General features: G+C 38.4%; 1 protein-coding gene across 4 annotated transcripts in view; it reads right to left on the bottom strand.

Moving 5' to 3' along the window:
- Window positions 1-881: 881 nt before the first annotated feature.
- PDGFD (platelet derived growth factor D) overlaps window positions 882-25,247 on the bottom strand; it is a 322,482-nt gene continuing 298,116 nt past the window's right edge. For all 4 annotated transcript variants that reach the window (XM_072611232.1, XM_072611235.1, XM_072611233.1 and 1 more), the window contains 2 exons: window positions 18,674-18,888; window positions 882-1,834 (listed from right to left, as the gene is read on the bottom strand). In XM_072611232.1, the coding sequence (XP_072467333.1) occupies window positions 1,709-1,834; window positions 18,674-18,888 (341 nt within the window). In that variant the 3' untranslated portion in view covers window positions 882-1,708. The remainder of the gene's footprint in view (window positions 1,835-18,673; window positions 18,889-25,247) is intronic.

Below are 25,247 nucleotides of genomic sequence, written 5' to 3'. Positions count from 1 at the left end.
TTTTCTCCCATGTTTAGCCAATCTGAACCTAGCACCATAGAAGATTCTAGATGTCCTGTTATCTTCTATAACAGGAAGAAAAATAAAGCTTACTCTGAGGAGCTCTAAGAAAACTAGTAATAAAAAAAGAGGCCTACCAGTGGCAATTGTGATGTCAGTGCTGCTCTACGAAGAGCCTGGCTCACAGAATGATGAATCACTTCCCATCCCTCTACTAGATCTCCTCTTAAATAGACATTTGGGAAGCAGAAAGGAAAAAAAAATGACTATAAATAATAATAAAAAACCAAACAAAAACAGTTGGATTTTCATGTGTTAGAGCAGAGTTGAACTGGTGTTAACACAATATTTACTCTGCGGCTCCTAGGACTGCCTCAATAAAGTTATAGAGTCGGAGAGAAGTCCTTGGCTTTATTTGATTCAGAAACAGGAATGCAGCATGTTAGTAGGTATGAGATTAGGGATGTAACAACTATAAAATGTTTCTTGTTATTAAGACACAAGAGCTTTAAAGTTATAAATATTTTGTGATAGCTTGCCAGTTTCAGTCCATGCCCAGAATATTGTTGTAAATCCACTTCTATATATCTAAGAGACAAGAACACAAAAGCAGCTCACATAAAAATGAATTGGTGCAGCTAGAGAGAGCTTGAACCTACATTAAGCCTATATCCTCAACCATTAAATGTTCTACCCCATTTTCAGTTATGTTAACACTCAAAAGCTCCTTCCTTCTGGTTTTTAACTGCCCACATCTTACCGGGAACAACATCTGGAAGAATGACTCAGAGCCTACAAGCTATTCTGGAAAGGCATTTTGGTTTTTTAGAGAAGAATTTAGAGTACTTTCATAAAGTCTGAATAAGCACAAGTAGCTCCCCTTTGGAGTTTACATTCTTAAGGTGCATCTTTTATTTGCAGCATTAGAAAAATCCCTTCTGAACATTATTTTTCAGAGACAGGTGCTGCTAAATAAATTAACATGCCTCAGCAAAATGCAAATGAATAGATATTTCAATGGCAGGAATATATATTTCTGCAAACCACGTGTTCTAGTAGAATTGAGGAGATGGATTTTCATTGCTTATCCCTACAGAGGGCCTAATGTATCTTAAAAGAATTCACATTTCAACATTTGCGTTTTTCATTATAACTACACTTTTGTCAGTGTTTATATCCTTCAGTTTGATGTACATGGAAGAAAAATTATATGGATTTTGTTCCAAGAGGTCTTTTGATATTTCAAAGATTCAAAATTTTGTTTTACACAAATGGACAAAGATGACTTCCCTACAGACAACTTTTATGGCATTTCACAATTCATCAGTTTCTTCAAAGGGCTTCATGGGAATAAGGCATGGATCCAGATGTAGAATCTAGTACAGCTGCTTATACAAATTGGAGAAACCATTTAATCTACATATTTACATGTAGATAGATACAGATACCTTATGTGTATTTATGATGACCTTATTTCAGATACTACTACTAAACTTAGTCCTAAAGTTTTGGATACAGAAGTCTATGATACACATATCTAGCTGCCGTGGCACTAGCAAAGCTATGCTGAAACTCAGCCATCAGTTTTACTCATTGCAATGCAGGCTAGTAGCAAAGTTCTGGTGCCCATGGGAGAAGGTTCTATTACATCACCCTCCTTAAAATGAAAAGGTCTTTCACACTTAAAATGAGCATGTCCATTGATTTTTTATCGAGGCGGCCGTGAGCTACATATACAATCACAGCGCTCGTGATGATCCAGTTGAATATCAATAAGAGCCATGTTCTTAGTTTTTCCCTTCCTCTTGAAATGTCCAGGTTCAAATTTCAGCACCTAAAAAGAGAAGGACACTTTATGTTAGAATATCTTTTGAGGTTGACCTCAATCAGGCTGCTATCACTTCTTCCCTTACTGATACACTTAATTAAATCAACATATCTTTGTTAATAGCTTGACACATGGTGACTAGCACAGGTCAAATAAGGATGTAGTAAGGAAACAGAAGACATGGACCACATACCTTTTGTAGGATGTCACTTTTTATCTGCAGCTCTGTTTGGTTTGAACTCTAAGCAACAAGATGTCCCACTCAGAATAAGGTGATCACCTGAAAGCTCTTCTCTATGTTGTTTAATTCACCTTTGATACTGAACACCTTCTTCACTGCCTCAGCCTCCTCTCCCCTCCGAAAGCTCTCCTTTATTGAAACATGGAATCTGTTCTCTCTAGTTAACTCTGCATTTTCTATCTGTACCTCTGCTTGGTTTGAACTACAAAGAACATGATGCCCCTGAGCCAGATACTCCCTAATATTTTCCTCTTCCCATTTTCCAGATTCTTTTTATGTGTTGTTTTCCCACATTACATCATCAGCTTTCAGTATAGGAAAAAGTGAACAAATTTCACAAATATAGTTTATATTTAGAATGCGAAGGAAAAATTGTTTTCTTGAATCAATAATAGTATATAGGTAGTGCTTTATGCTTTGCAAAGTGCTTCACATGTATTATCTCATTTGACCTTCATAAAAATCCTGTGTGGGAGGAGCTATTAAGTTAAAAAAGGTCTACTGACTCACCCAGAATTGCATAGCTAATAATAGGCAAATAAGGAGAGGTTTGAACTCAGATCTTCCTGATTCCAAGACTAGGATTCTATTCACTGTGGCACCTTGCTATCCCGCTCTACTTTGATATAGGTGTGGTCCTAACTAAGTAAAATCTTGAAGTTTTTACAAGTATGGTATATTTATTGAATGAAAGGGTAAATGGAACATGCAGTGCACAGCAAAGATTCAGTCTCTACCTTTTATATGCTAGCTTAATCAAAGCATCAAGTCTTATACTAACAATGAGCATCTTGCTTTAAAGAAGTTCAGATGGCATCTTAATTGTGTTACAGATACTGGATAGGTTTCAACTTGAGGAACCATTACATATAAATATAATTGTGAAACTTTCTTTTTAGTGTTTTTATCATGTGTACTCCTGCATGTCTTTCATGTGTGTTTTCTCATGTCTTTTTTTTTTTATATCATAAACCCCTTGAGGGTGGAGAAGTATGTTGTGCTGGAAAAATAATTGTGTTTGAAGGCAGAAGATCTAGGAGCCAGCCCTGGATCCAAAACTTACTAGCTATGTGACCTTGTCTCATTCTAAAACTCAATACCTATACTATTTACAATGGTGGTTATGAAGAAAGCAGTATATGAACGTGAGTTATTAATATTATTATCAATAATAATTTATAATTGAGTCAATGACTCAGTGGATAGAGCGCTCTGCCTGGAGATAGGAAGACCTGTGTTCAAATCCAGAGATAGGTACTTATGGATCCATTGGAGAAGGAAATGGCAAATCACTCCAGTATCTTTGCCAAGAAAACCCCAAATGAGGTCATGAAGGTTCAGACATGACAAAAAGGACTCAAAAGAAGATCATTATTAGTACTATTTCCCTTCTTCTCTCTTAAGAGTGCCAAATATAGTATAAACCACATAGTGGTTTACTTTTGTCCTTAAGGTAAAAAAGATGCAAAGGATTTGCAATATATAGCAAAATTGATTAAGTTTGAGTTGGAAGAATAAGTTCATGGCTCTGTGATGGATCAGTTACTCAATATTGGGTAAGTCACATCATTCTCCTTGCCTCAGGTTCATCCTCTAAAATGGCAGTACTTATACTATCTACTTCACAGAGTGGTTGTGGATAATTTTCTTTGTAGTTGCAGCTATAACTTTGTCTGAACATCAGCTATGGGTATGAATTATTGATCTTTAGAAGAGCGTATGACATTCCCACCACACATTATTCTCATAGTCATTAGCTATAACTGTCATAAATCATCTATGTCCTATTTTGTCTTATTATATATGACCAACATCCACATTTTATCTAGTGGCATTGGCAATTGAACACAAAACTAAGTACAAAATAAGCATTTATTAAGTACCTACTATGTCCCAGGTGTTGCGCTAATTATTGGAGATGCAAAGAAAGGAAAATATCAGTCCTCTGGTATCATAATTTAAAGAAAAAACCCAAATGTGGCTGTTAAATAAAACACAACATTTAGGAATTGAAATGACACATTTAATTAGGCTATGGTCAGTGACCAATGCAAATCTCTTTTTTTTCTCTTCAAGGATTTGCCTTCCCCTTAGATCATTACATGCACCATATCAAAGCTACAAGATGATGTTTTCTAGTATAGATGAAAACTTGGAGAAAAGAAATGAACGAAGATATCATGACTGGAAACTTGTAATTCTTACTCACATCTATCTTCCATTTTATTGACTATAACCCTCAATCTTTCCTTGAACTCCAATCACAACCAGAATTTGGCATTCATCAGGGCACAGATTTGAAACATAAATGAATATAGTATAATGGAGTCCTGGACCTGGAGTCAGGAAGATATGGTTCAGTTCCTACCTATAGCTTAATTGTGACATTTCCATAGCCAATTCACTTAACTTTCTTGAGTTCTATCAATTAAACTACAGATGATGTTATAGTATAGTTGTAGTTATAGTGGCAGGAGTTCTTATATGAATGAAATCAGAGATGTTTGATATATCAACGGTGTCCTGATTTATAGTCTTATATCTATGAATATGTCTACCTAACTACCCTACAAAGTCTTTGGTGGCTGGAAAGGTGTCCTATACTTGCCTTATTTCTCCTGTAGTCCTGGGTACACAGCAATGGTGCAATAAGAATTTCTTGGTGTGGAGGTGAACAGTGCTAGCAGTGATGTCAGTCATTCCAGGTTTGTAAGGGAGGGCAAAGAAACACAAATGGTATTCTTTCCTCTTCTCTTGACCACTCATCCCCAGCTATTCTCACTTTCTCCCACACTTGAGTTTTATCTGAGAAAGCAAGCTGACTGGTTATAGGTTATCTGGCTATCTTTAAAGGGAAAGTAGTAGAAAATGGGTCACAAAAGCTCAAGGAAGCCTGTCCTTGCATGCCATCAAACACAGCTGGCTGGTCTGTGAATCAGCCCCAGATGCCATTTGGTGAAAATGAATAGATTTTAATCAGACAGAAAATACCTTCTTTCCCAGGGGTGAGGGAAGTTGCGAGAGAGAGGTCCAGAAAACAAAATGGGATAACCAATTACAGAGGATGGAAAGAAACAAACAGAGCTCCTGCTCTGGAACAGCTTTCTCCCACTCAGAAGTAGTGAAGTTCAATGCAAAGTATTTGAAAAGTATTTAAATGAAAAGTATTTAAAAGCAGCCCCTCTCTCATTCCCCACCCTATACTTAACAGTTGTTTTACCTTATCCTATCTTAAGCTTGCTTGGCACTGATAATAAAATTAATCATAAGATGGTAAAGCAAATGCTTTTTATACCTTTTCTGGCTATTCATATTGCTTCACTTCATAAAAGATGTGAACGTTTGACTGTGATCTCTTGGGTCAATCTCCTCAATAAAATGTCATGGAACACTGGACTCCTACCACTCTGTTAAGGATTTCTCAAAAAATGAATTAAGCTTTTTTACTCAAAGGTACTCAGCATATTTTCTAGTCTTCCAAAAGAAAAATCTGCTCCAGTAGAAACTATTTAAAAGAGACCATTATCAAAGGCTGACAATTTCAAATGATTGGCATCCACAAAAGCAGAGCCCTGTCAAATAGCTTTCTCATTTGATGGCAAACAAAAGTGCCTGCTGTGGGTTGAGAGCAGGGATCCGGGCAGTATTTACTCTAACTGGCCTCCCAACTGCTTGGGGATTTTCCCTCTGTTTTATATTAAGAAACATGAGCAGGATATATATGTGTTTTGCTGATAAGAAGAGAGAAATGAATTGGCAGACACTTTCCCAGACAAGACAGGAAAGCCATGTTTGAACAAAGTGGAAATTGGACTGCTCTCCTGGCTGATCACAGCACTGATGTTCAAAGCTTTCAGGAGACTTAATCATCTTGGGTTCAGGTACACAGGACCGAATGGAAGAAGAAAGCAAAGCTGATTTGAGGTACCATTGAAAGCTAAAAGAAGAATGAGAAGCTTTTATCTAGGCAAGCAAACTGGCTGGTTACAGGTTATCTAGCTACCTTTGAAGGGAAGACACTGGTGAATAAGTTACAGTAGCTCAAGGAAGCCTCTCCATGGATGCCATAGAACATAGATTCTTTGCCAGCTGGTCCATAAGTCATGGGCTAAGAGAACATTTGGAGAAAATGAAAAGACTTGAATCAGATAGAAAATGCCTCCTATGAGGTGGGAGTGGGATGAAAATCAGGAACTTTTGGTTCCACTGGGATAGGGTTGGAAGTCCTGATTTTCCCAGTGCCATTTCAACCTTCTGAGGTCAAGGAATGCCTTATGTGGACAATTAAGAGTTATACAAAAGCAGCATACCCAACCAGTTTTCAGTGGCACCGGATTTGGAAAGGTAGCATGGCTCAGTACAAAAAGTACTGGATCAAGAGTGAGAGGACTTATGCTTGAATTCTGCCTCTTGCTACTTATTGTCTATATGATCCTTGAAGAAAAAAGAAAGAAGCATTAAGTGACTACTATGTGCCTGGTACTGGGTTAAGTGCTTTATAAATATCTCATTTGAGCCTTACAACCCCAGGAAGTAGGTGCTATTATTATCCTCATTTTACAGCTGAGGAAACTAAGGCAGACAGTGATTAAGTGACTTGCCCAGGGTCACACAGCTAGTGAGTGACTGAAACCAAATTTGAGCTCAAGTCTTTCTGACTCTAGGGTCAATGCTCTAACCACTGTACAACCTAGCTGACTTTTGAGTAAGTACTTTCATCTTTGTGGACATCACTTTTCTTAACTATAAAATGAGAGAGTCCCTTCCAGCTCTCTACAAAAAGAAACCCACAAAATCCATGACTGTGACCATCTGACATCTAAAGTCCCTTTGAGCTGTACATGAACCTATGATGCCATCTCAGTGGAGGTCTTCAAGCAAATACTGATGATCATGTTTCAGGAGTATGGTGGAAGGCATTCTTAGGTACAGGTTGGACAAGATGGACTCAAGATTCTGTGATGCTAAAGAGAGCATGCTGGAGGCAGGCTTGGCATTCTTGGTCCCAAGATGCACAGTCAGAGATGCTCACTTTTGCATTTGCAAATTACCCCATCATGAAGTATATTTAACTACAGTTACTTGCTTCATTGCCAATGAAGCACTGAATGAATTGTTGCCATTATGCTATTACACTAATAAAACAATACCATGCGTAAGAGTGATCTGCTGAGTTGGGTTCTTGTTTATTGGGAGTATAAAAAAGGTTGTTATAGCCTTGTAACAGTTCTCAAATTAATGGCTGACACAGGAACACAAGTGTATGTTTCAGAACAAACACATTGTGTAAACCTGGGTCATTAAGAGTTTATTTAAGATTCTGCCCAACTTCTGAGGCAGATGGTACATGTTATATGTCATTTCCCCCTTCAAAATGAGAGAAATCCCTCCAAATTGTTTTCCCATCTTTCCTCTCTTTAACTTCAATGCCTCAGTTTTCTTGAGGGTTTACAATGAGCAAGCCTGATGAGTGAAAACATTGCAGGAAAGGGAAAGTATAACATATTATTATATCTGAAGTGATTAATGGTTGACCTTACAGACAATGGAAACGACAGTGGCTGAGAGGTGATACATTCTTCAGAAGAGAGGAATCTACAAGCTCAACATGCTTCACATTCATGTCATGTTCATATTGTTAAGTTTAGAGGAAGTGGAAAAGGAGGGGGAGTAATAACTAATCTTTATATAGCGTCTTTAAATTTTCTCAGTGTTTTGTATCTAGAACTTCAATTGAGACTCACTACAAGCCTTGCGATGTAGCTACTTGTAGGTATTATTATTGTCATTTGTAGATAAGGTCGTTGTTGTTTCCCTTTGTTCTTAAAGAAGGCCATGACATCAGGAGGGTGATGCCATGACTGGCAGGTGAATAGGATTTAAGTAAGGGAGGGCTGTATAAGATCACCAGCCTCACTTTCTTCTCCTAATAAAAGTTAGCATTGATATATAGTGCCTACTATGTGCCAGGCATTGTACTAAGTACTTTAGAAACATTATCTGGGGCAGCTAGGTGGTGCAATGGATAGAACACCAGCCCTGGAGTCAGGAGGACCTGAGTTCAAATCTAGCCTCAGACACTTGATGCTTATTAGCTGTGTGATCCTGGTCAAATCAGTTACCCCCAATTGTTTCTTTCTTTCTTTCTTCCTTCCTTCCTTCCTCCCTTCCTCCCTTCCTCCCTTCCTCCCTTCCTCCCTTCCTCCCTTCCTCCCTTCCTCCCTTCCTCCCTTCCTCCCTTCCTCCCTTCCTCCCTTCCTTCCTTCCTTCCTTCCTTCCTTCCTTCCTTCCTTCCTTCCTTCCTTCCTTTCTATCTATCTATCTATCTATCTATCTATCTATCTATCTATCTATCTATCTATCTATGTGTATGTATGTATGTATTATCTGAGGTTAGATTTGAACTCCAGGTGCAGCACTCTATCCACTGCTCCACTGAGTTGCTCAGAGTTGAGACTTTTCCCATGAGTCTCGCAGCTAGAAAGCGCTAGAGGCAGAACATGAACTCAGATTTCTTGTCTCCGAGCCCAACACTTTATCCACTCAAGAAGAGTATTCCAACCTACAAAGTTGCCCTGCATTTTCAAAATGCAGCCACTGTATGTGTAGAAATTTACTTCCACTGAAAATTTTCCCTCCATTCTTTAGGGATGCAGTAGCCATATGAATGCCTAAGAGATCGTCCTTAATGGTCAATGCCTGCTCACTACAGTCAACTTCACTGCAGGGAACCTGGGGGTTGATATATCTATGAAGCATTAATGGGAATTCCGAGATGATAGTTCCTATGAGGTGATGATGGCAGGAAGGGGAAATGTGCCCCTCAGTGTGTGGCCTAAGCTAAGAAGCTATGCGCGTTTTCTAATGCTTTTAGGGTAACTATTCACCTCATGAAGTTTCTCTTTTGAGGCTATAAGGGAAAGAGAAGTGAAAACTGGTTTGAATTAAAAGAACAGACTGGGATGAAAAAGTTATATCAATGACTCAAAATTTTATACTGCTTTAAAATTCATGAAGGATTTTGACATTCATACTCACATTTGAGCCACACAATAACCCTGTGAGGTGGGAAAGGCTCCCATTTTATAGATGAAGGAGCCGGCAAATTTCTAAAAGTAGTATGAATAGCAAATCAACTCCAAAGTTTCCATTATGATTTTGAATCTGCATGGCACTTCAGCAGTGGAGGGTGTCATCTAACCACCAAATAGTAATTATTTCTCGTACCACTTCAGTATGATAAAATTTATAAGAAACAGTTGAGGGTTGACATGTTCAGACTTAATTATCATAGAATTTTGTAAGTGGAAGTGAACTTCTTTAACCAATACGGCATTTCAGACCCAAAAAGGTGAAAATGACTTTGGCCAAAGACACACAGCTGTGTGGCAGAGCTAAAGCAAGATTCCAAGTCTCCCAACACCCAGGTGATTGCTCTTTCCAAGCGACAATGCACTACCGTTATATTAGAAAACTAAGGAATGCAGAGTGAAGCAGAATATTTTCTTTTGCATTATGTTTTGCTTTGCTTGGGTTTTCTCATGGTTTCATTTTAATTCTTCTATGCAACATGACTAATGTGTAAATGTATTAAAAAAAAAGAAAACTAAGAAAGGCTTAATTGAAGGGAAAGGGATATTCTCAAAGGGAAAGAATTCTTGACTCTGAGCTAAAAGTACACACCAGAACTTTGTAGAAGAGCAGGGACATCACAGACCAACATTTTTCTTTCTAATGGTGATAACCAAAAATTATTGATCTTATTTTCTTGTGTATGTGTGGGCAGGAAGGGGAGTAAGAAGAGAAGAAGGATTGTTACTCATTCAAAAATAACTTTTATTATGTTTGTATTGAAGAAAGCAAGAACTTCCATTTAAATATCTGTGGTTTGATGTTTAATGAACTTGGCTACTTATTTTATATATTGAGATAGTTGAGATAGGTCTCACATTATAAGCAGAAAGTAGAGACTGTAAAGTGATACAAAATACCACATTTGTGCGTATCTATAGCTTACCTAACATTATTAATAATCCTACAAAAATAAAGTATTACATGAAAAAAATCACAAGGGGATACAAAACAGAAGCAATGGTATATATTGGAAATGCTTTTCTGAGAGGCTAAAAATAATCATAATTAGAAGATTAAGGTATCTTCTAAAATTAAAATATATTCAAATAAAATCTTTACAAAGACCTAAGGATATATAATCTTTATATTAATAATGCAATCTCCTCCCTTTATGTACCAAAGAAATGCAGAATTGAACTATCGCAAGGGAAGGAATCATGCTCCTAGTTAATTAGCCCCATTATGTCCAAAAGAATCCACACTGCATTGGTGATATGCCTGAATCTCCCACATTCTACATACATCCCCACAACTTCAGGCAGTAGTGTGTCTTCACTTGCTTATTAGCACAGTGACAGAGAATACTTGTAGTACTTCTCAGGTCATCTAAACCAAAATATGGGAGGAAAGGAGAAAAATACCAATCCAGAAAATGTTTTTAGATTGGTCTAAGCAACAAATGCTCCATTGTGAACTATTCCATCTCTCTACCAGTTAGAGGTTGGGGAGTGATTTTTGGTCAAGATAGCTGCCTAATAATGTATATTGGTAGGTTTTAACATGAGGGTGGGGTTTAGTGACTTAACACTAGCAACATTACTATGAGATGATCAGACTGGCAAACGTTCACTCACTCGGGGGCTTTTCAATACTATGGGACTACTCAGGAGCAGAGATGTCTCCAAACAGTGTGGTTATTGCTAACAGATAAATATCTTATCAATTTCTCCATTGTAACAGGCAAAACAGCAAATTAACTTCTATTTCTATTCCTCTGCTCTCTCAAGGACTGTGGGCCTTTTGCAAAGATAGAGGTAGTCAGGGTATAAAATAGTGGGGAAAAAAGTGATGGGAATATTAAAAGTTTACTAGGAAATATTTTATGGTTTGTCATTCATTAGCAGATTTAGGAAAAGAAGTGAACATTAGATCAAACTCTTATTGCCCACTGGAGGCAGCTATGTGGTGCAGTGGGTAGAGTACCAGTGCAGGAGTCAGGAGAACCTGAGTTCAAATCTCACCTCAGACACTTGACACTCACTAGCTGTGTGACCTTGGGCAAGTCACTTAACTCCAATTGCCCCATCCTGGGTCATCTCCAATCATCTTGATGAATATCTGGTCACTGGATTCAGATGGCTCCGGAGAAGAAGTGAGGCTGGTGACCTGCATAGCCCTCCCTCACTCAAAAACAAAGTCAAGTGCTAGTCATGTCATTATTTCTCTGATGGCATGGCCTTCTTGGGCAGCGAAGGACGAACACACACACTATTGCCCACTAAAAATTTATGGTATCTACTTTTCCTAAAATTATCTACAATAGTTTTTATATCTCATGTCTTCTAAGATGCTCAGAAAGACTTTCATAAAACCTCAGCTGTGCTGAATATGAGTTTGTGAGAGCAGGAAATAATTTTAAATGATATGTTTGTACTCTACTCAACACACAAAAAAATGCCCGAAGTCTTTATGTTATGGGCACCAAGAAAAGCAAAAGAAACGGGTGAGAGTGAATCGCCCCGCAAGCCCTGTAATTTATAGGTTTTGCTCTTTAAATGCTTTGTGGTTGTGCTGAGCCTGGTCAAGTTTGCATAGAGAGGCAGAGGTTTACACAGTGTGAAAAATTCCAGTTACCACCTTAAGGGTGCTCATCTCTCATAGAAACTCATTTCACAACTCATCAGTTACCTCAATGAGATGGAGAAACAGATTTCTCATTTCTGTAAGATGGGAATACACTGGGTGGATGGCCAAGACCCAGGAGTAGGAAGGACAAACAAACAAAAAAATCCCCAAACTGATTGGGTTCATCCTTAGTATTCTTTCCTATGAACTAAATCTAAGCCTTATTCCACTTTGTAAAATTAGATCGCTTCTCTCAGAAAAAAAAAAAATCTACTAATTTATAGGAGAGCCTATGCATAGTGCTAACTGTCCCACTCTGAGAAACATTTTAAGAATCATTACTGTTGCTGTTGGGCCTGGAGCACAAGTACTTCTGTTTTAGTCGTTTGAAAATACAGAAACCTAAACATGGGAGGGGAAGAGAATGCTGTGGATACAGTTTGCCTTGATTTTAGCAAAGTTATCGCTAAAGTACCTCATGCTATTCTTGTGGAATGGATGGAGAGATATGGATTCGTAACTGGCTAAAGAATGGATAACAATATGCCAACTTCAACAATGGGGACTTGAGGGATCGCGCTTGGCCTTGTGGTGTTTAGCATGGATGGCAAGCTCATCCAATTTGCAGAAGATGCTGTGTTTGCCTTTTTGTTGTATTTTCAGTGTTTAGCACAGTGCCAGGCACATTAAGGGCTTAAAAATATTTGTTGATGACACAACCTTAGGAGAGACAGCTAACCCCCTAGATCAGGTGAAGCAGATTGAAATATAAGTGAGAAATGCTTAACAAAATAAACGCAAATACAATTCAACATGGATAATGCTAATTTGAGGGCTTCTTTTTTAAGTAAGCAGGCAGCCTCTAGGGATTCCTTTCTAACTCTAGTGCTTTCTCTCTGATAATTATTTCCTATTTTTCTTGTATATAGTTTGTTTTGTATATATTTGTTTGCATGTTGTCTCCCCCCATGAGACTGTAAGCTCTTTGAGTACGTAAGTTCTTTTTACATCTCCTGCCTAAGCACAATGCCTAGCACACAGCAGGCACCTAAAGTTTTTTGATTGATTTATTGAATTGAACACCAGTGGACTAGATGACAGAGATAGGGACCAGAGGAATCTTCAAAGGCTAGAACCTTAGGCTTGAATTCTGTAAGATGAAATTCAATAAGAATACAGGTAAAATCTTGCACTTGGGTACAAAAATATAAGCTTCAAAAAGTAGAAGACAGAGGAGACAGAGAGACAGCAGTTGTTTTTTTGAAAGTTGGGATTCCATGAGTCAGCAGCATGGTGTGGCAGCCAAAAAAACTAATTCAATCTTGGGCTATATTAAGAGGGCCAAAGGTTCTGGGAATAAGGAGGGGGTAGTCCCATCATACTCTACTCTCTTCAGACTTGATATGTCCAGTGGTAGAAACCACAGTTTAAGAACTGGAGTTTAAACTCCAGTTTAAGCTGGACAGTATCCAGGAGATGACAGCTAGGATGGTGAAGGGCCTTAAATTCATATCACAGGAGGATTGATTGAAGGAAGTGTGCAGGTTTAGCAGGAAGAAAAGAAAACCTGGGGGGAGGAAGGGAAGTGACTCAGTAGATGTCTTCAAGTATCTGAAAGGTTGTCATGTTGAGAAGGGCACAACCAGAAGCAATGGGCAGAAGTTGTTAAAAGACATATTTAGGCTTGATATCAAGAAATGCTTCCTAGCAATTAGAATTGTACAAAAGTGGAATGAATGGACTCAAGGGGTGGTGGATTTCCTATCCCTGGCGGTCTTCGAGCATTTATTGGGTATATTATGTTGAGGAATTCTTTTATGTGGGGTCAGACTAGACGGCCAATGAGGCTCCCCCAAACTCTCAAATTATGTGGTTCTGTGAATGTGAGTCAATCAATAACCATTTATTAAATGTCTGCCATGTTCCAGGCACTGTGCTAAGTACTGGGGATGCAAAAAAGAGGCAAAAGATAGCACCTGCCCTCAAGGAACTTAGAATCTAAAGGGAGTTCACTTATTAGGCTTCTTAGAACTTGGATATAAAGATTCACTGGCAGATACTTTTAAGACAAAAAGGAATGTTTTATGCATGTCTGCTCTTTAGTGCCTCCTTCCTTGGGAGAAGCAGTATGGAGCAGTGGAGAGAATCTTGGGCTTGGAGTGAGAGGAGCTAGGCTTGGGTTCTGACTCTATCACTTAGGAGCAATGTGAGCTGGGTTAATGTCATGTAACTTCTCTGAACCCCAGTTTCCCCATCTGTTACTACAAGTAGTTGGCTCAGTGGATAAAGCACTGGGCCTGAAGTCAGGAAGACCTGAGTTCAAATGTGGCCTCAGAGAATCTTAAAAGTTTTGTGATTCTGGGCAAGTCACTTAACCTCCTTCTGTCTCAGTTTTTTCAACTCTAAAATGGGGATAATAGTAGCATCTCCCAGTTTTTTTTTTTTTTTTTTTTTTTTTAAGGATAAAATGGGAGAACATTTGTTAAGCACACAGACCAGTACCTGGCATATAGTAGGAACTTAATAATTGCTTCTTTCCTTCCTATATAGGTTGTTGTGAGGAATGTTCTTTGCAAAGTGCTACAGAAATGTGAGCTACTGCAGTCATTGTCTATTATTGAAAAAAAAATACTCTGACTTCTGTATATCTATAAGAAGTACTCAGCTACCAGCTGCCATCTTTTGCAGCTAGTATCAAAAAGGTAAAAGCAAAGTCTTTTATCCTCTCCACAGCTCTTGCATCCAGCTCCCTGAGAAAAAGCATAACACAATGGAAAGCATTTCTGGGCTCTGATTCCTTCTTTTTATAACAAGACAAGGTAGCACTAGATGACATCTGAGGTCCCTTCCAGTTTCAAATCTTTGGTCCTATAATCTCTAATTCCACTGCCAATAACCTTCCCATATAGTTCTTTCAACATTATGGCTCTCAGGCAAGGCCAAAAGGTAATCTAGTCCTATCAATAAGAAACTCCTTCATAACATACAAATCTTTACTGAAAGATCTCTATTGAGAAGAAACCTATTAACTTCTGAAGTAGTCCATTCTATTTATCATATCATCATCATAATTTTTAACAGCTTTACTTTTTAGGAGCTATTTCCTTACATTCAGCTGGAACCAGGGGTATGCTGGTAAATGTTTTAACAACTGGTCCTCTGAAAATACACGACACATTCTGGAGTTAAATTAACATTTTCTCCATCACTTGCTCAAGTGTAGAACATTAAAATAACAATAAATCAAATCTTGATTTATAACTTTTGCTGAATTCCACAATGTAAATGCTGAAAATTTAACAATGGGCTCTTGGGAGCTGGTATGAGATGATTCTAAAACATCCTTGGCTGGAAGCTCTCTCTTTATAACTTCCATCTGTTGCTGCTACTACCCTACAGGGCCAAGCAGAACTAGTCTAAATATCTCTTCCCTATGGCAATCCTTCAAATACTTGAAGAGGGCAATTATCTTGTCTTCCTTGAATCTCTTATCTAGGTTAAATATCTCCAGATTCTTCAAGCAATCTCTGTTTGACATGGTCTCCAGTCCTCTTACCATCCTGACTGCTTTCTCTAGGGATACAATCCAACTTGTCTATGTCCTTCCTAAAATGTAGCTCTCAGAAATGAATCTAGTACTTCAGTTGTGGACTAAGCAAGAAAGAGTATACAAATGGGACTATGACTTTCTTAGGTCTGGATACTATTCCTGTCTTAGGATAGTTTATGATGACATTAGTTTATTTTGAATGTCATAACATATTGACTTTGCAATCTATTAAAATACTCAGTTAATTTTACATAAATTGTAGTCTAGCCATCTTCTCGCATCTTGTTATGAAATGAATTCTTTCAAATCCAAGAGTAGAACTCTACTTTTTTCATTAGTAGAGTAGTAGAAAATTCTAGATTTTCTCTAGCTTTCTAGATTTTTCTTGATTTGGTGCATTCTAAGCTTTTAGCATCCTTTTGGTTGGTGACTTTGTTAGCTAATCAATATCTTTGCTATCTTTCCTAGGTTCAGGTCATCTGTAAATATGATAAGCCTTTATCTGAGTCATTGATAAAAAATATTGAATCATGCAAGACTGAGAGATTCCTAAGTGCATATCCCTTAGATACCTATATACAATTCAGCATGGACACATTGATGGCTAGCCTGTGTTTCAGCCCTTCTATTCTGTGGTCTCTTCTTCTGACTGATAGCTCCTCCCATGACCTCCATTTAAATAGGTTGCCCAAGCTAGTCATATCTCATTTTTCTCTAGGTGTACTTGGGTCTTACTCTACCACACGCACCCCATGACCAGATATGCCTCCCTCCTTTTCAGCTTATTTTTATCTACTCCCATGAGAGGGTAAGCTCCTTGAGGCCAAGGGCTGACTTTCTTTATACTAATTTGCATCCCCAGCAGGTAGTAGAGTGCCTGGAATATAGTAAGTGCTTAATATATGCTTGTTGACTGACAGTTGTCCCACTATTTCCAACTACAGATGGTCTAACCTAGGTCTTCCCATGACGTTAACATAAAGATGACAACTTATATTTATAGCATTCTTTAAGGTTTACATATACTTTATATTCATAATATCTCCTGCAGTATTGTTCTCTTCCCTTTTATGAAAATTAGGACCTTTGCCTTTTTATACTATTGTCACTAATCTCCTTTATGCATAAATCTAATATTCTCACTACTCTGCTCAAAAATTACTCAGTGAATCCCTAATCCCTGAGGAGTAAAATTCAAACTGCTTTCTGGGATTTGAGGTCTACTATTATCTCATACCATACTTTCATTCCAATCTCATTTCTCTCTACACCTTTTTATGCAAATTTTGTTCCATCCAAACTGCACTATTCTCTGTCCTTAAAACCTGAACCCAATTGTCATGAACCTTTGTTAAAATCATATTCTCTATTCTGTTTTTATTTGCCCTCTCCTTGGATTCTTACTCATTCTTTATAGTCCTGCCTAAATTGTACTTAATTCAGAAAGGCTTCTCTGATCCCTTCTGTTAGTACCACTTTTCTCTGAAAATCTCACGTAGATTTTTTTTCTGTAACTAATGCACTTATGAGTTTCTTTTTACAAGACCTGTGATTTAATCAATATAAGGATGTCTGTGTGAGGAAATTTTTCTACCAATACAGGTTGGCACCTTCTCTGCAATATATAGTCTTAGAGATTTGCCTGGGGCACCTGCCCAGGATCACAGAACCAGCATGTATCAGAGATGAGAGTTAAACTTGGGTTTTCCTGGTTCTAAGGTCAACTCTTCATTCAGTATAACACATTGCCCCTCATGTAACATTAAATCTTATACCTGTCTCTGTGGAGTAAAGTCTTGTAGGAGATGTCTTTACTTCTATTGGGCTGTAATATCCTTGAAAACAGGGGCAGTGATTTATCAAATCTTGTATTTCCTTCTGCCCCTAGGATGTGTGCACTTAGAGGGCACTTAATAAAGGTTTCTTGACATCATCAATCATTGCCTTCTGAGATAAGGATTAAACACATACACACACACACACACACACACACACACACTCGTTAGAAAGTGTTTAAGACCTGAGAACCAGTTCTAGTTCTTCTACCAACTAGCTCTGTCGCCTTGGACAAATATTCTCACCTCAATTTCCCCATATGTATAACGAAGGGGGTGGGTTCCAGAATCTCTAAAGTTCATTCCAGATCTAACACTCTAGGATTCTATGATACTTTTGTGACTGGGAATGGAATATAAATGAAAATAAGCCTGTACAATAACATCAAAGTCTTGAGCACTGAAGGCTATAACTCAGATTTGTCACTAACTTGAGACATGGTTATTTCACAGATTATTTTGGTTCCAGCTATGACTGGATTTTTATCCTCAGGGTCTGACTAAACATCACAAAATCCAGGTTCTTAGAAGTGGACAGGATCCAATTCTGAGTTCATTAAGTCATAAAGTTCAATGAAGAACAAAGATTGGCAAATGGCTGGACAAACCTTTGCACTCTCTGGATATGAGAGTGTCTGCCTTGGAAAACTGTGAGATGAAGCCGATATTATTTTTGCCAAGAAAATAACATACTAGCCACATCTGACAGAGCCTGAAATTATGTGGCTTCTCCCAAGTAAACCAAACATAATCATATTCAACTGCAACCTCATTTTCATATACTTAGAAGGCTTTTTGAGGATAGAAAATATTACCTGAATTAATCTAGGTCTTCTATGTTTCCTTAGAGGCTAGGAAGAACCTATACGCTTATAGCAAATTGGATATCCAAAAGTAAAAGTAGCACTTTTCCTGTGATAGAATGGTATGACATAATGGATAAAGTGCCACACTTGAAGCCAGAAAGACCTGAGTTCAAGTCCCACCTTTAACACATAGTAGCTCTGTGATTTTAGAAAAGTCATTTAACCTTTCTGTGTTCTATTGAGGCAACTCTCTAAGACTAAAGGCTGTTGAACTCTTAACCTGCATCGGTGTCTGGACTTTCCTCACTTGGGAGTTCGTCATAATTAAATTGCAGGTCCAGTTGCCATAGAGTAAGATGTGGCCTTTTTTATATACGTATATATATTGAAAGTACATCCAGAGTGAGCAAAGGTCTCAACAATGACTTATCTCTGTGAAGTCTTCATCATGCTTATTATTGGACTTAATGAACAAAAGTTTGGATTTTGCCCCCTGCTTCTAAGAGCCTAGAAGTTGCAGTAATATCCTAGAAATAAAGAGACAAATGTTGTCTTCCAGGAGGGAGCCAAAATAACTCGTGGGGATCCCTAGAGGATAAAGTGAGTAATAAATGTGAGTTGGAGCACTGTGTCATTCCATGCTCTCTGCATGGCTGATCTAGATGAAGAGAACAGAGCACAACATTCCAACAAAGAAAAGCCCTGAGGAAATACCTCGTGGTACTTTTTCACAGTCTTCCCTGAGGTGCATGTGCAGGATTTCCAGTTGTTAGATCCACAGCCACAGTTCCCACCACAGCGCTGGACCAGAAGGCACCGTGGAAAGAAAACGACACTGGTCAGCCTGAGCTCCTCTCTCAAATTGACAGAGTAGTTCCTTGGAGTGCAACTGTAGCGCTTGACGTCATCATTCAGCCGGTCCAGGTCCACTGCAATGCAAACAACAGATATGTGGACATGTATTTTAAGAATGCAAATGAAAGCATTGCAGAGCTCATGTGTGTCTGGAGGGCCAGTTCAGACCTTGGCTGCAAGCCCATTACTCTACACACCTAACAAATGAGACTCTACTTCTCTCAGGATCTTATCTGCCCTCCAAAAATAATAAAAAGCTTGGCTGAGATCTATAACAGGCTCAAATTTCTTTATGTCATTTTTCACCAAATCAAATTATTTTTTAGGGGGCGTGGGGTTTGGGATTGTGGTGGAGATGAATTCCTCTGAAATGCAAAGTCTTTAAAAAGGCAAAATGAAAATAATTTTCAAAATTTTTGACCACAATCTATAAATAATAGAAATTATACACAGAACATTTTAGGAGGAAGCTTGATTATTTTTAAGGGAAAAATTTTTTAAATTCTATCTTCAGATAAAGAGTGAGTCTTAACTGAAGATGAATTATTACTGATCAGTACAGGTAGAAGGAATTTCTACATAAGGTTCCCTTAACAAATCAATAGATAAAATTACAATCTGGACCTCCCAATACATATATGAATACATGCATATGTGTATATATTGATATATTTATAAGTAGTGTCAGAGATGTTTTACATCTACCTGTGTCTACTGGTTTGTATATTCATTTTATTTGAACATATAAGTTTCTATCATGTCAATGTTTTTATTAATGCCCCTTGCTACAATGAATATGTGTGAAATAGAAATGAAAGGCATTTATTAAATGTCTGCCATATACCAAGCATTGAGCCAACTGTTGGATATACAAATAGAAAAGCAAGCTCAGAAATCCAGAGGTATAGGGAACCTTTCCCTGCCCACCACACTGAAGTACAGGATTAGAAGGGAGGACCCTGGGGAGTTCTTCAAGCATTTTTACTATTAGTACATCCATATAATTAGTTTGTCCAATCATATAATTGTCACCTTAGAGGGAAGGGAGAACCTGAATCTGATGGGATGAAGTATGTGTCTAGTGGAAACAGAGGTAGGGAGATGGCAGAAGCAAAAAATGTGTGTGTGTGTGTGTGTGTGTGTGTGTGTGTGTGTGCATACATGCTGAGATTCAAGTGTGGCACTGTGGAAGGAGCTTTTGGGAGTATCTATAGGAGAGCTCTGGGCCTGCACTCTACTTGCTTCCATGGGAAGTAAGTGTTCTATCGATTTTTGCATTTATTAATGTGATGGGTCAACACTCATACATACAAATGGATTCATTTATTAATTTTGCCTGAAAGTCCCAGTTTTTTCAGGGGATTCATGTCTACTAAGAAATAATTCTCCAAAATTCTGAATGGATCAAAATGATTTATTTATGTGAAATAAAAATTATTTTCTGTTTCAATATTTTTCAACCTATAGTCTCAAAATCCTGAAACATATTTTTGTCCATCCATCCATCCATCCATCCATCCATCCATCCGTCCATCCATCCATCCATCCATCATCCACCTATCCACCAATCTATCTAAAACCTTTAGGAGTTAGGGAAATGATTTCAAATAATCTCACAAGAAAAATAATAGGAGCAATTCCACTTGAATTTCTCTGGATATAGTCACCATTCTTTAATGTAATTCGCTTAAGCACTGACAAAAAGTCTAGGTACATTTCTAGGGAGGAAGGAACCCCATGCAAGGAATCCACAAAATTGGCCGGTACAGTTTGGCCATTGGTTGCCACCTCTGATATTCTCAACCTGATTTTGGTTGGTCACTGAATCTTCTTGGCCTTGGTTTATGCAGCTACACAATATGGAGGCAGAGGGTGGTGGGGAGTTAGACTAGATGACCTTTGTGGTTCCTTCCATTTCTAGATCCACAGTTCAATGATTCTATGAACTGAGGCATCCCTGATTATGGTCTAACCTTTAATTCCAATACTGGAGTATCTCAGGAAGCCTAGACTTTAAGACAGCTTTTCTCCTTAGGGAGGAAGAAACTGATCATTTTTTAGGACCCAGGGTAAAAGTCAAGACTCATCTCTGTGATATCTGCTTTTACATTTATTAAGTGCCTACTATGTATCAGGCATTATTCTAGGCATTGGATGCTCCAGAGTGATATAGTGGAGAGGGCACTATATTGGGAGCCAGAAGATGTGGGTTCGAGTCCTAGTTCTGCTATATTTTACCTCTGTCATCTTGGGTATAGCTTCAATTTCTTCACTTGCAAAATGATGACACTATCTAAGGTCTCTTCCAGGGCTTTGCACATAGTATGTGATCAGCAAATGTTCACTGAATTGACTTAATCTCTAGCTCTAAATCCTGTAAATGTTTCATGGTCAGTTGCCCATTTATTTGCAAAGCTGCTAAAGTTGCTAGCATCACTGAAAACATGCACAGAAAATAGACTTCTCTAAATTTACTGGTCTATAAAGAACTTTTATCGTTAAAATAAAAAGATGGTGAAGGAAAATAAAGAAAAAGGAATGAATGGAGATCAGCTTTTTTCTTCCTCTGCGAAGTTCACAGGTTCATAAGTTTGGAGTGGGAAGGGATCTAAGAGGTCATTTTGTTCAATCGCCTTATTTCACTAATGAGAAAAAGGAGGGCCAGAGGGATTGAGTGAACTGCCTGAAGTCATGTAGGTAACAAAAAGCAGAACAGGGATTTAAAACCATACTGTCTGATTACAGATGCCACACTCTTTCCACTGTACCACAGTCCCTCCCTTTACTAATATGAAGAAGTCAAAGAAACCTGTCTGTGATATTGAATGAAAGCTACACACATACATAATACATGCATGCATATATGTACGCACAATGCACACACATGCATACACATGTATGTATACACACATGTGTGTATATTCTGTTTGGGGTATACAAATGACTTTTGGTATCTGGTAGTACGTCATAGGGCTACATCATTGCCAAAGGTAGGAACTATAACTTGCCCTGTGCTGTGCAAAGTCCAGGATGCCACAGGGTCTCAATCAGGGCAAAATAACTATTTTTCATAGTTCATTGTTTTGTTTCTGTTTTTGCCCCCTTGAGTAAAGACATGCCGTAGTCTAGCTGTAATCAATCCAGATTTAAATTGAATGAACTCTGTCTTGGGAAAGGAACCATTTTATCTCAGCAAAAGCCCTGAAAATAACTGCAAGCCAGCAGCAAGGATTATATAAATGGATTAAGAAGTGCTGCAATCATCCATTACAAGTGTCACCTTGAGATAAATACTGATGCTCACTTTTGCTGCTGGCCGCAGGTTAGGAGGCTTGTGTAAGGGGCTGATAGAGTGGACCAAATCCATTGGCTATGATTATTGGAATACATTTGGATAACTTTGTGAAATGAAGAAATGCTATTAGCAGGCTGGGGTTATCTTTTCATAGCTTGCATGGGGATGGGGAGGGGCAAGTGCTTAGACCCGCCCTAGACAGGGCCAGCCAGGCAAGTACAATGGTCAGTAGGTATTTCTGCTTCAGGTACATATTTTGACTCCCTCAGTGCATATCCAAGGGCATGATAAGTTGAATTCTATTTAATTTGATTTCAAAGGATCCTATAAAACAGGCAAATGTGCTTTTCCAAAAGAACTCCTCCCTCTGAAAACTGAGAAATGCAGCTTTCTATGGTTGGTTGTACGACTGTTTTACTGTCTTGGAGTCAGTTCCCTTCCTCATCCAACACAACGAAGATAGTTACAATATAGTCAGTTTCATGCATCAATTCACTGATGTGACTAAAAAGTAGCTGAGACCCAGTGTGATTGGTATGAGATTCAACTGACTTACTGATCAGGGGATTGAAACCACTGAGGTACTTAATTTAGAACTAGAATTAAAAGGTTCTTCTGGCTGGATGCAAATAACTTCAAAGCATTATTACAGACTTTTTGCTGGAGATATTGGATTTCTAGTCAAAGGAGACTGATTAAGCAGTGCACCGGAGCAGAGAGCCAGGCATGAAGCAGTGCAGCAATTAGGTCCTTTCAGTCCCTTCATGTGGGAGAGGGCACTGTGATGTGAATAACATGGGGATGAGCCTCCTGAGAAGGAGAGAGACTGTGTTGTGCAAACTCAGATAGACGTTCATGCTTTAATCTATAGAGTTTGGCTTTATAGATCAGCAGAGCTACTCCTATCTAATTAACATGTTGATTATTTTCAGCTAATTTCTCCCATTTTGCTACAGTATATGAAGCTCTACAGGCTCTAGTTAGCTGTCATTTTGATTTTGAAGTCTGCTTTTCAGAGGGATCTGTAAGCACCAGTCCAGTATTTTTGGTGAAGAACTGACATCCTGTTAAGAAAACTGAAAATGCTATTCACAGGTTTTCTTTTAGACATTTTCCACAACAGATTGCATGATATGATGGACAGTGTAATTTTTACTTTTCATCTGCAGCTTCAAACTACAAGTCAAAACATCTGTGTGGCTGTGCACGTTTAGACTTGGAGGAATTCACTGGGACCTGAACATTTGATTGGGAATGTAACAAGAAAAATTACATGGGAGAAACATTTCTTGTATGGTTTATTCATATTTTTCTGATACAGTAGGTATTGGACTTGAGAAGGAAAGATGGTTAGGGTTTTCTTCTGGTGCCTGGCAGAAAGTCAGCATGGTGAATTGAATGGAGCTGCGGTTTTTGAGTCTGCCTCAGACACTTAGTTTTGTGAGTCAATCAGTCAACCAACGTTTATTTAGTGGCTACCACATGGAAGGCACAGTGTTCAGTGCTGAGATACAAATAAGAAAACAAACAAACAAAAACAATGATGATTCCTACCCTTAAGGAGTTCATATTCTAATGAGAGAAAGCAGAGGAAGGTATCTGATAATCTTTTAAAGTGCATTTAACTTCTTTATGCCTCAGTTTTCTTATTGTAAAATGAAGCTAGGACTTGGTGACCTCTGAGGTTCCTTCCAGGTCTAAATCTATGAGGACTGTAAAATCCTTAGTAAATTCCAGCAGCCTTGGCCTTTAAAGAAGGTCCTGAGCATAGCTTGCCACCACCTCCCTGCTCAAATGGTCTGTTTTGCTAAGTGTCTTAGCCAAGTCAATTAACAAGCATTTTATTCTATTTGTTGTTGTTGCTCAGTTTAGTCTGACTCTATTATATGGCCTTATGAACACCACTTGTGGTTTTTCTTTTTGTTTGTTTGTTGTTTTTTGCTAAAGATATGGGAGTGGTTTGCCATTTCCTTCTCCAGTGTGTCCCTATTTTACAGATAGATAAGGAACTGAAGCAGACAGAGGTTAAGTGACTAGGTCAGGATCACATAGCCAGTGTCTGAGGCCAGGTTCAATCTCAGTTCTTGACTCTAGGCCCTATGCTCTATCCACTGTACCACCCAGTTGCCCTTTTATTCTATTAGGAATGAACTAAAACTATTGGGCCCCTACCATGTACAAGATGACCATGCTGGACCTTGGAAGAGATTCAAAAATTAGATCAGACATTGCCCCTGACTTCCTAGGGTGAATAATCTTTTGTGGGTTATAATATAACATTTGTTCATAGTAACAGGATGAAATAATCTATGTTTAGTGCATTAGAGAGATACAAAGGACTATGTGAGGTGCCAGGTCTTGTAACACAGAAGAGTGGGAGTCAGAAAGATCTGGGTTTGAATGTTACCTGTAATACTTATAGGTTGCATGACCAAAGGTAAGTCACTTAACTTCCAGCGGTAAAATAGGGATAATAATCCCTGTGGTACCTATCTCACAGAGCTGTGGTGAGGCCCAGATGAGATAATTTATGTAAAATGTTTTGTGAATTGTAACACTATGTAAATGTAAGTCATTATTATTAATAGCAGTAATAATAATTATTATATTGTGATTCCATCATTTGGGGAGATCAGGGAAAAATTTGTGGTACAATTATTGTTTCAGCTAGTTTTTTTTTTTTTGGAGGGGAGAAGGCAAGGCAATTGGGGTTAGGTGACTTACCCACAGTCACACAGCTAGTAAGTCTCAAGTATCTGAGACTGGATTTGAACTCAGGTCCTCTTATCTCCAAGGCTAGTGCTCTATTCACTGTGCCACCCAGCTGCTCCACTGAGCTGGGTTTAAAGAATGAGTAGGATTTCAACAAAGGGAACTGGAAAGGAACAGTATGAAAAGAGGCAGTTGAGCAGTAAAGTATAGGGTCTTTATGGAGCACAGGGAGTAGTCCCCATTAGTGAAAGTAAAGAAAAATTTGACAAAGTACAAGATAAGACTAGAAAAGTAGAATGGTACAAGTTCGTGAAGGTCTAGGACAGGTTAAGGAGTTTACTGAGTATCCTATAGTGAACCAGCGAAGAGGTTTTGGCACATGAGAGACAAGATCAGATCTGTGCATTATATAATCCTGGCAGCTCT

Source organism: Notamacropus eugenii, chromosome 5, assembly GCF_028372415.1.
Source record: "Notamacropus eugenii isolate mMacEug1 chromosome 5, mMacEug1.pri_v2, whole genome shotgun sequence".
Classification (NCBI taxonomy): domain Eukaryota; kingdom Metazoa; phylum Chordata; class Mammalia; order Diprotodontia; family Macropodidae; genus Notamacropus; species Notamacropus eugenii.
The sequence above is the reverse complement of the archived record's forward strand: the minus strand, read 5'-3'. Positions and strand labels throughout refer to the sequence as shown.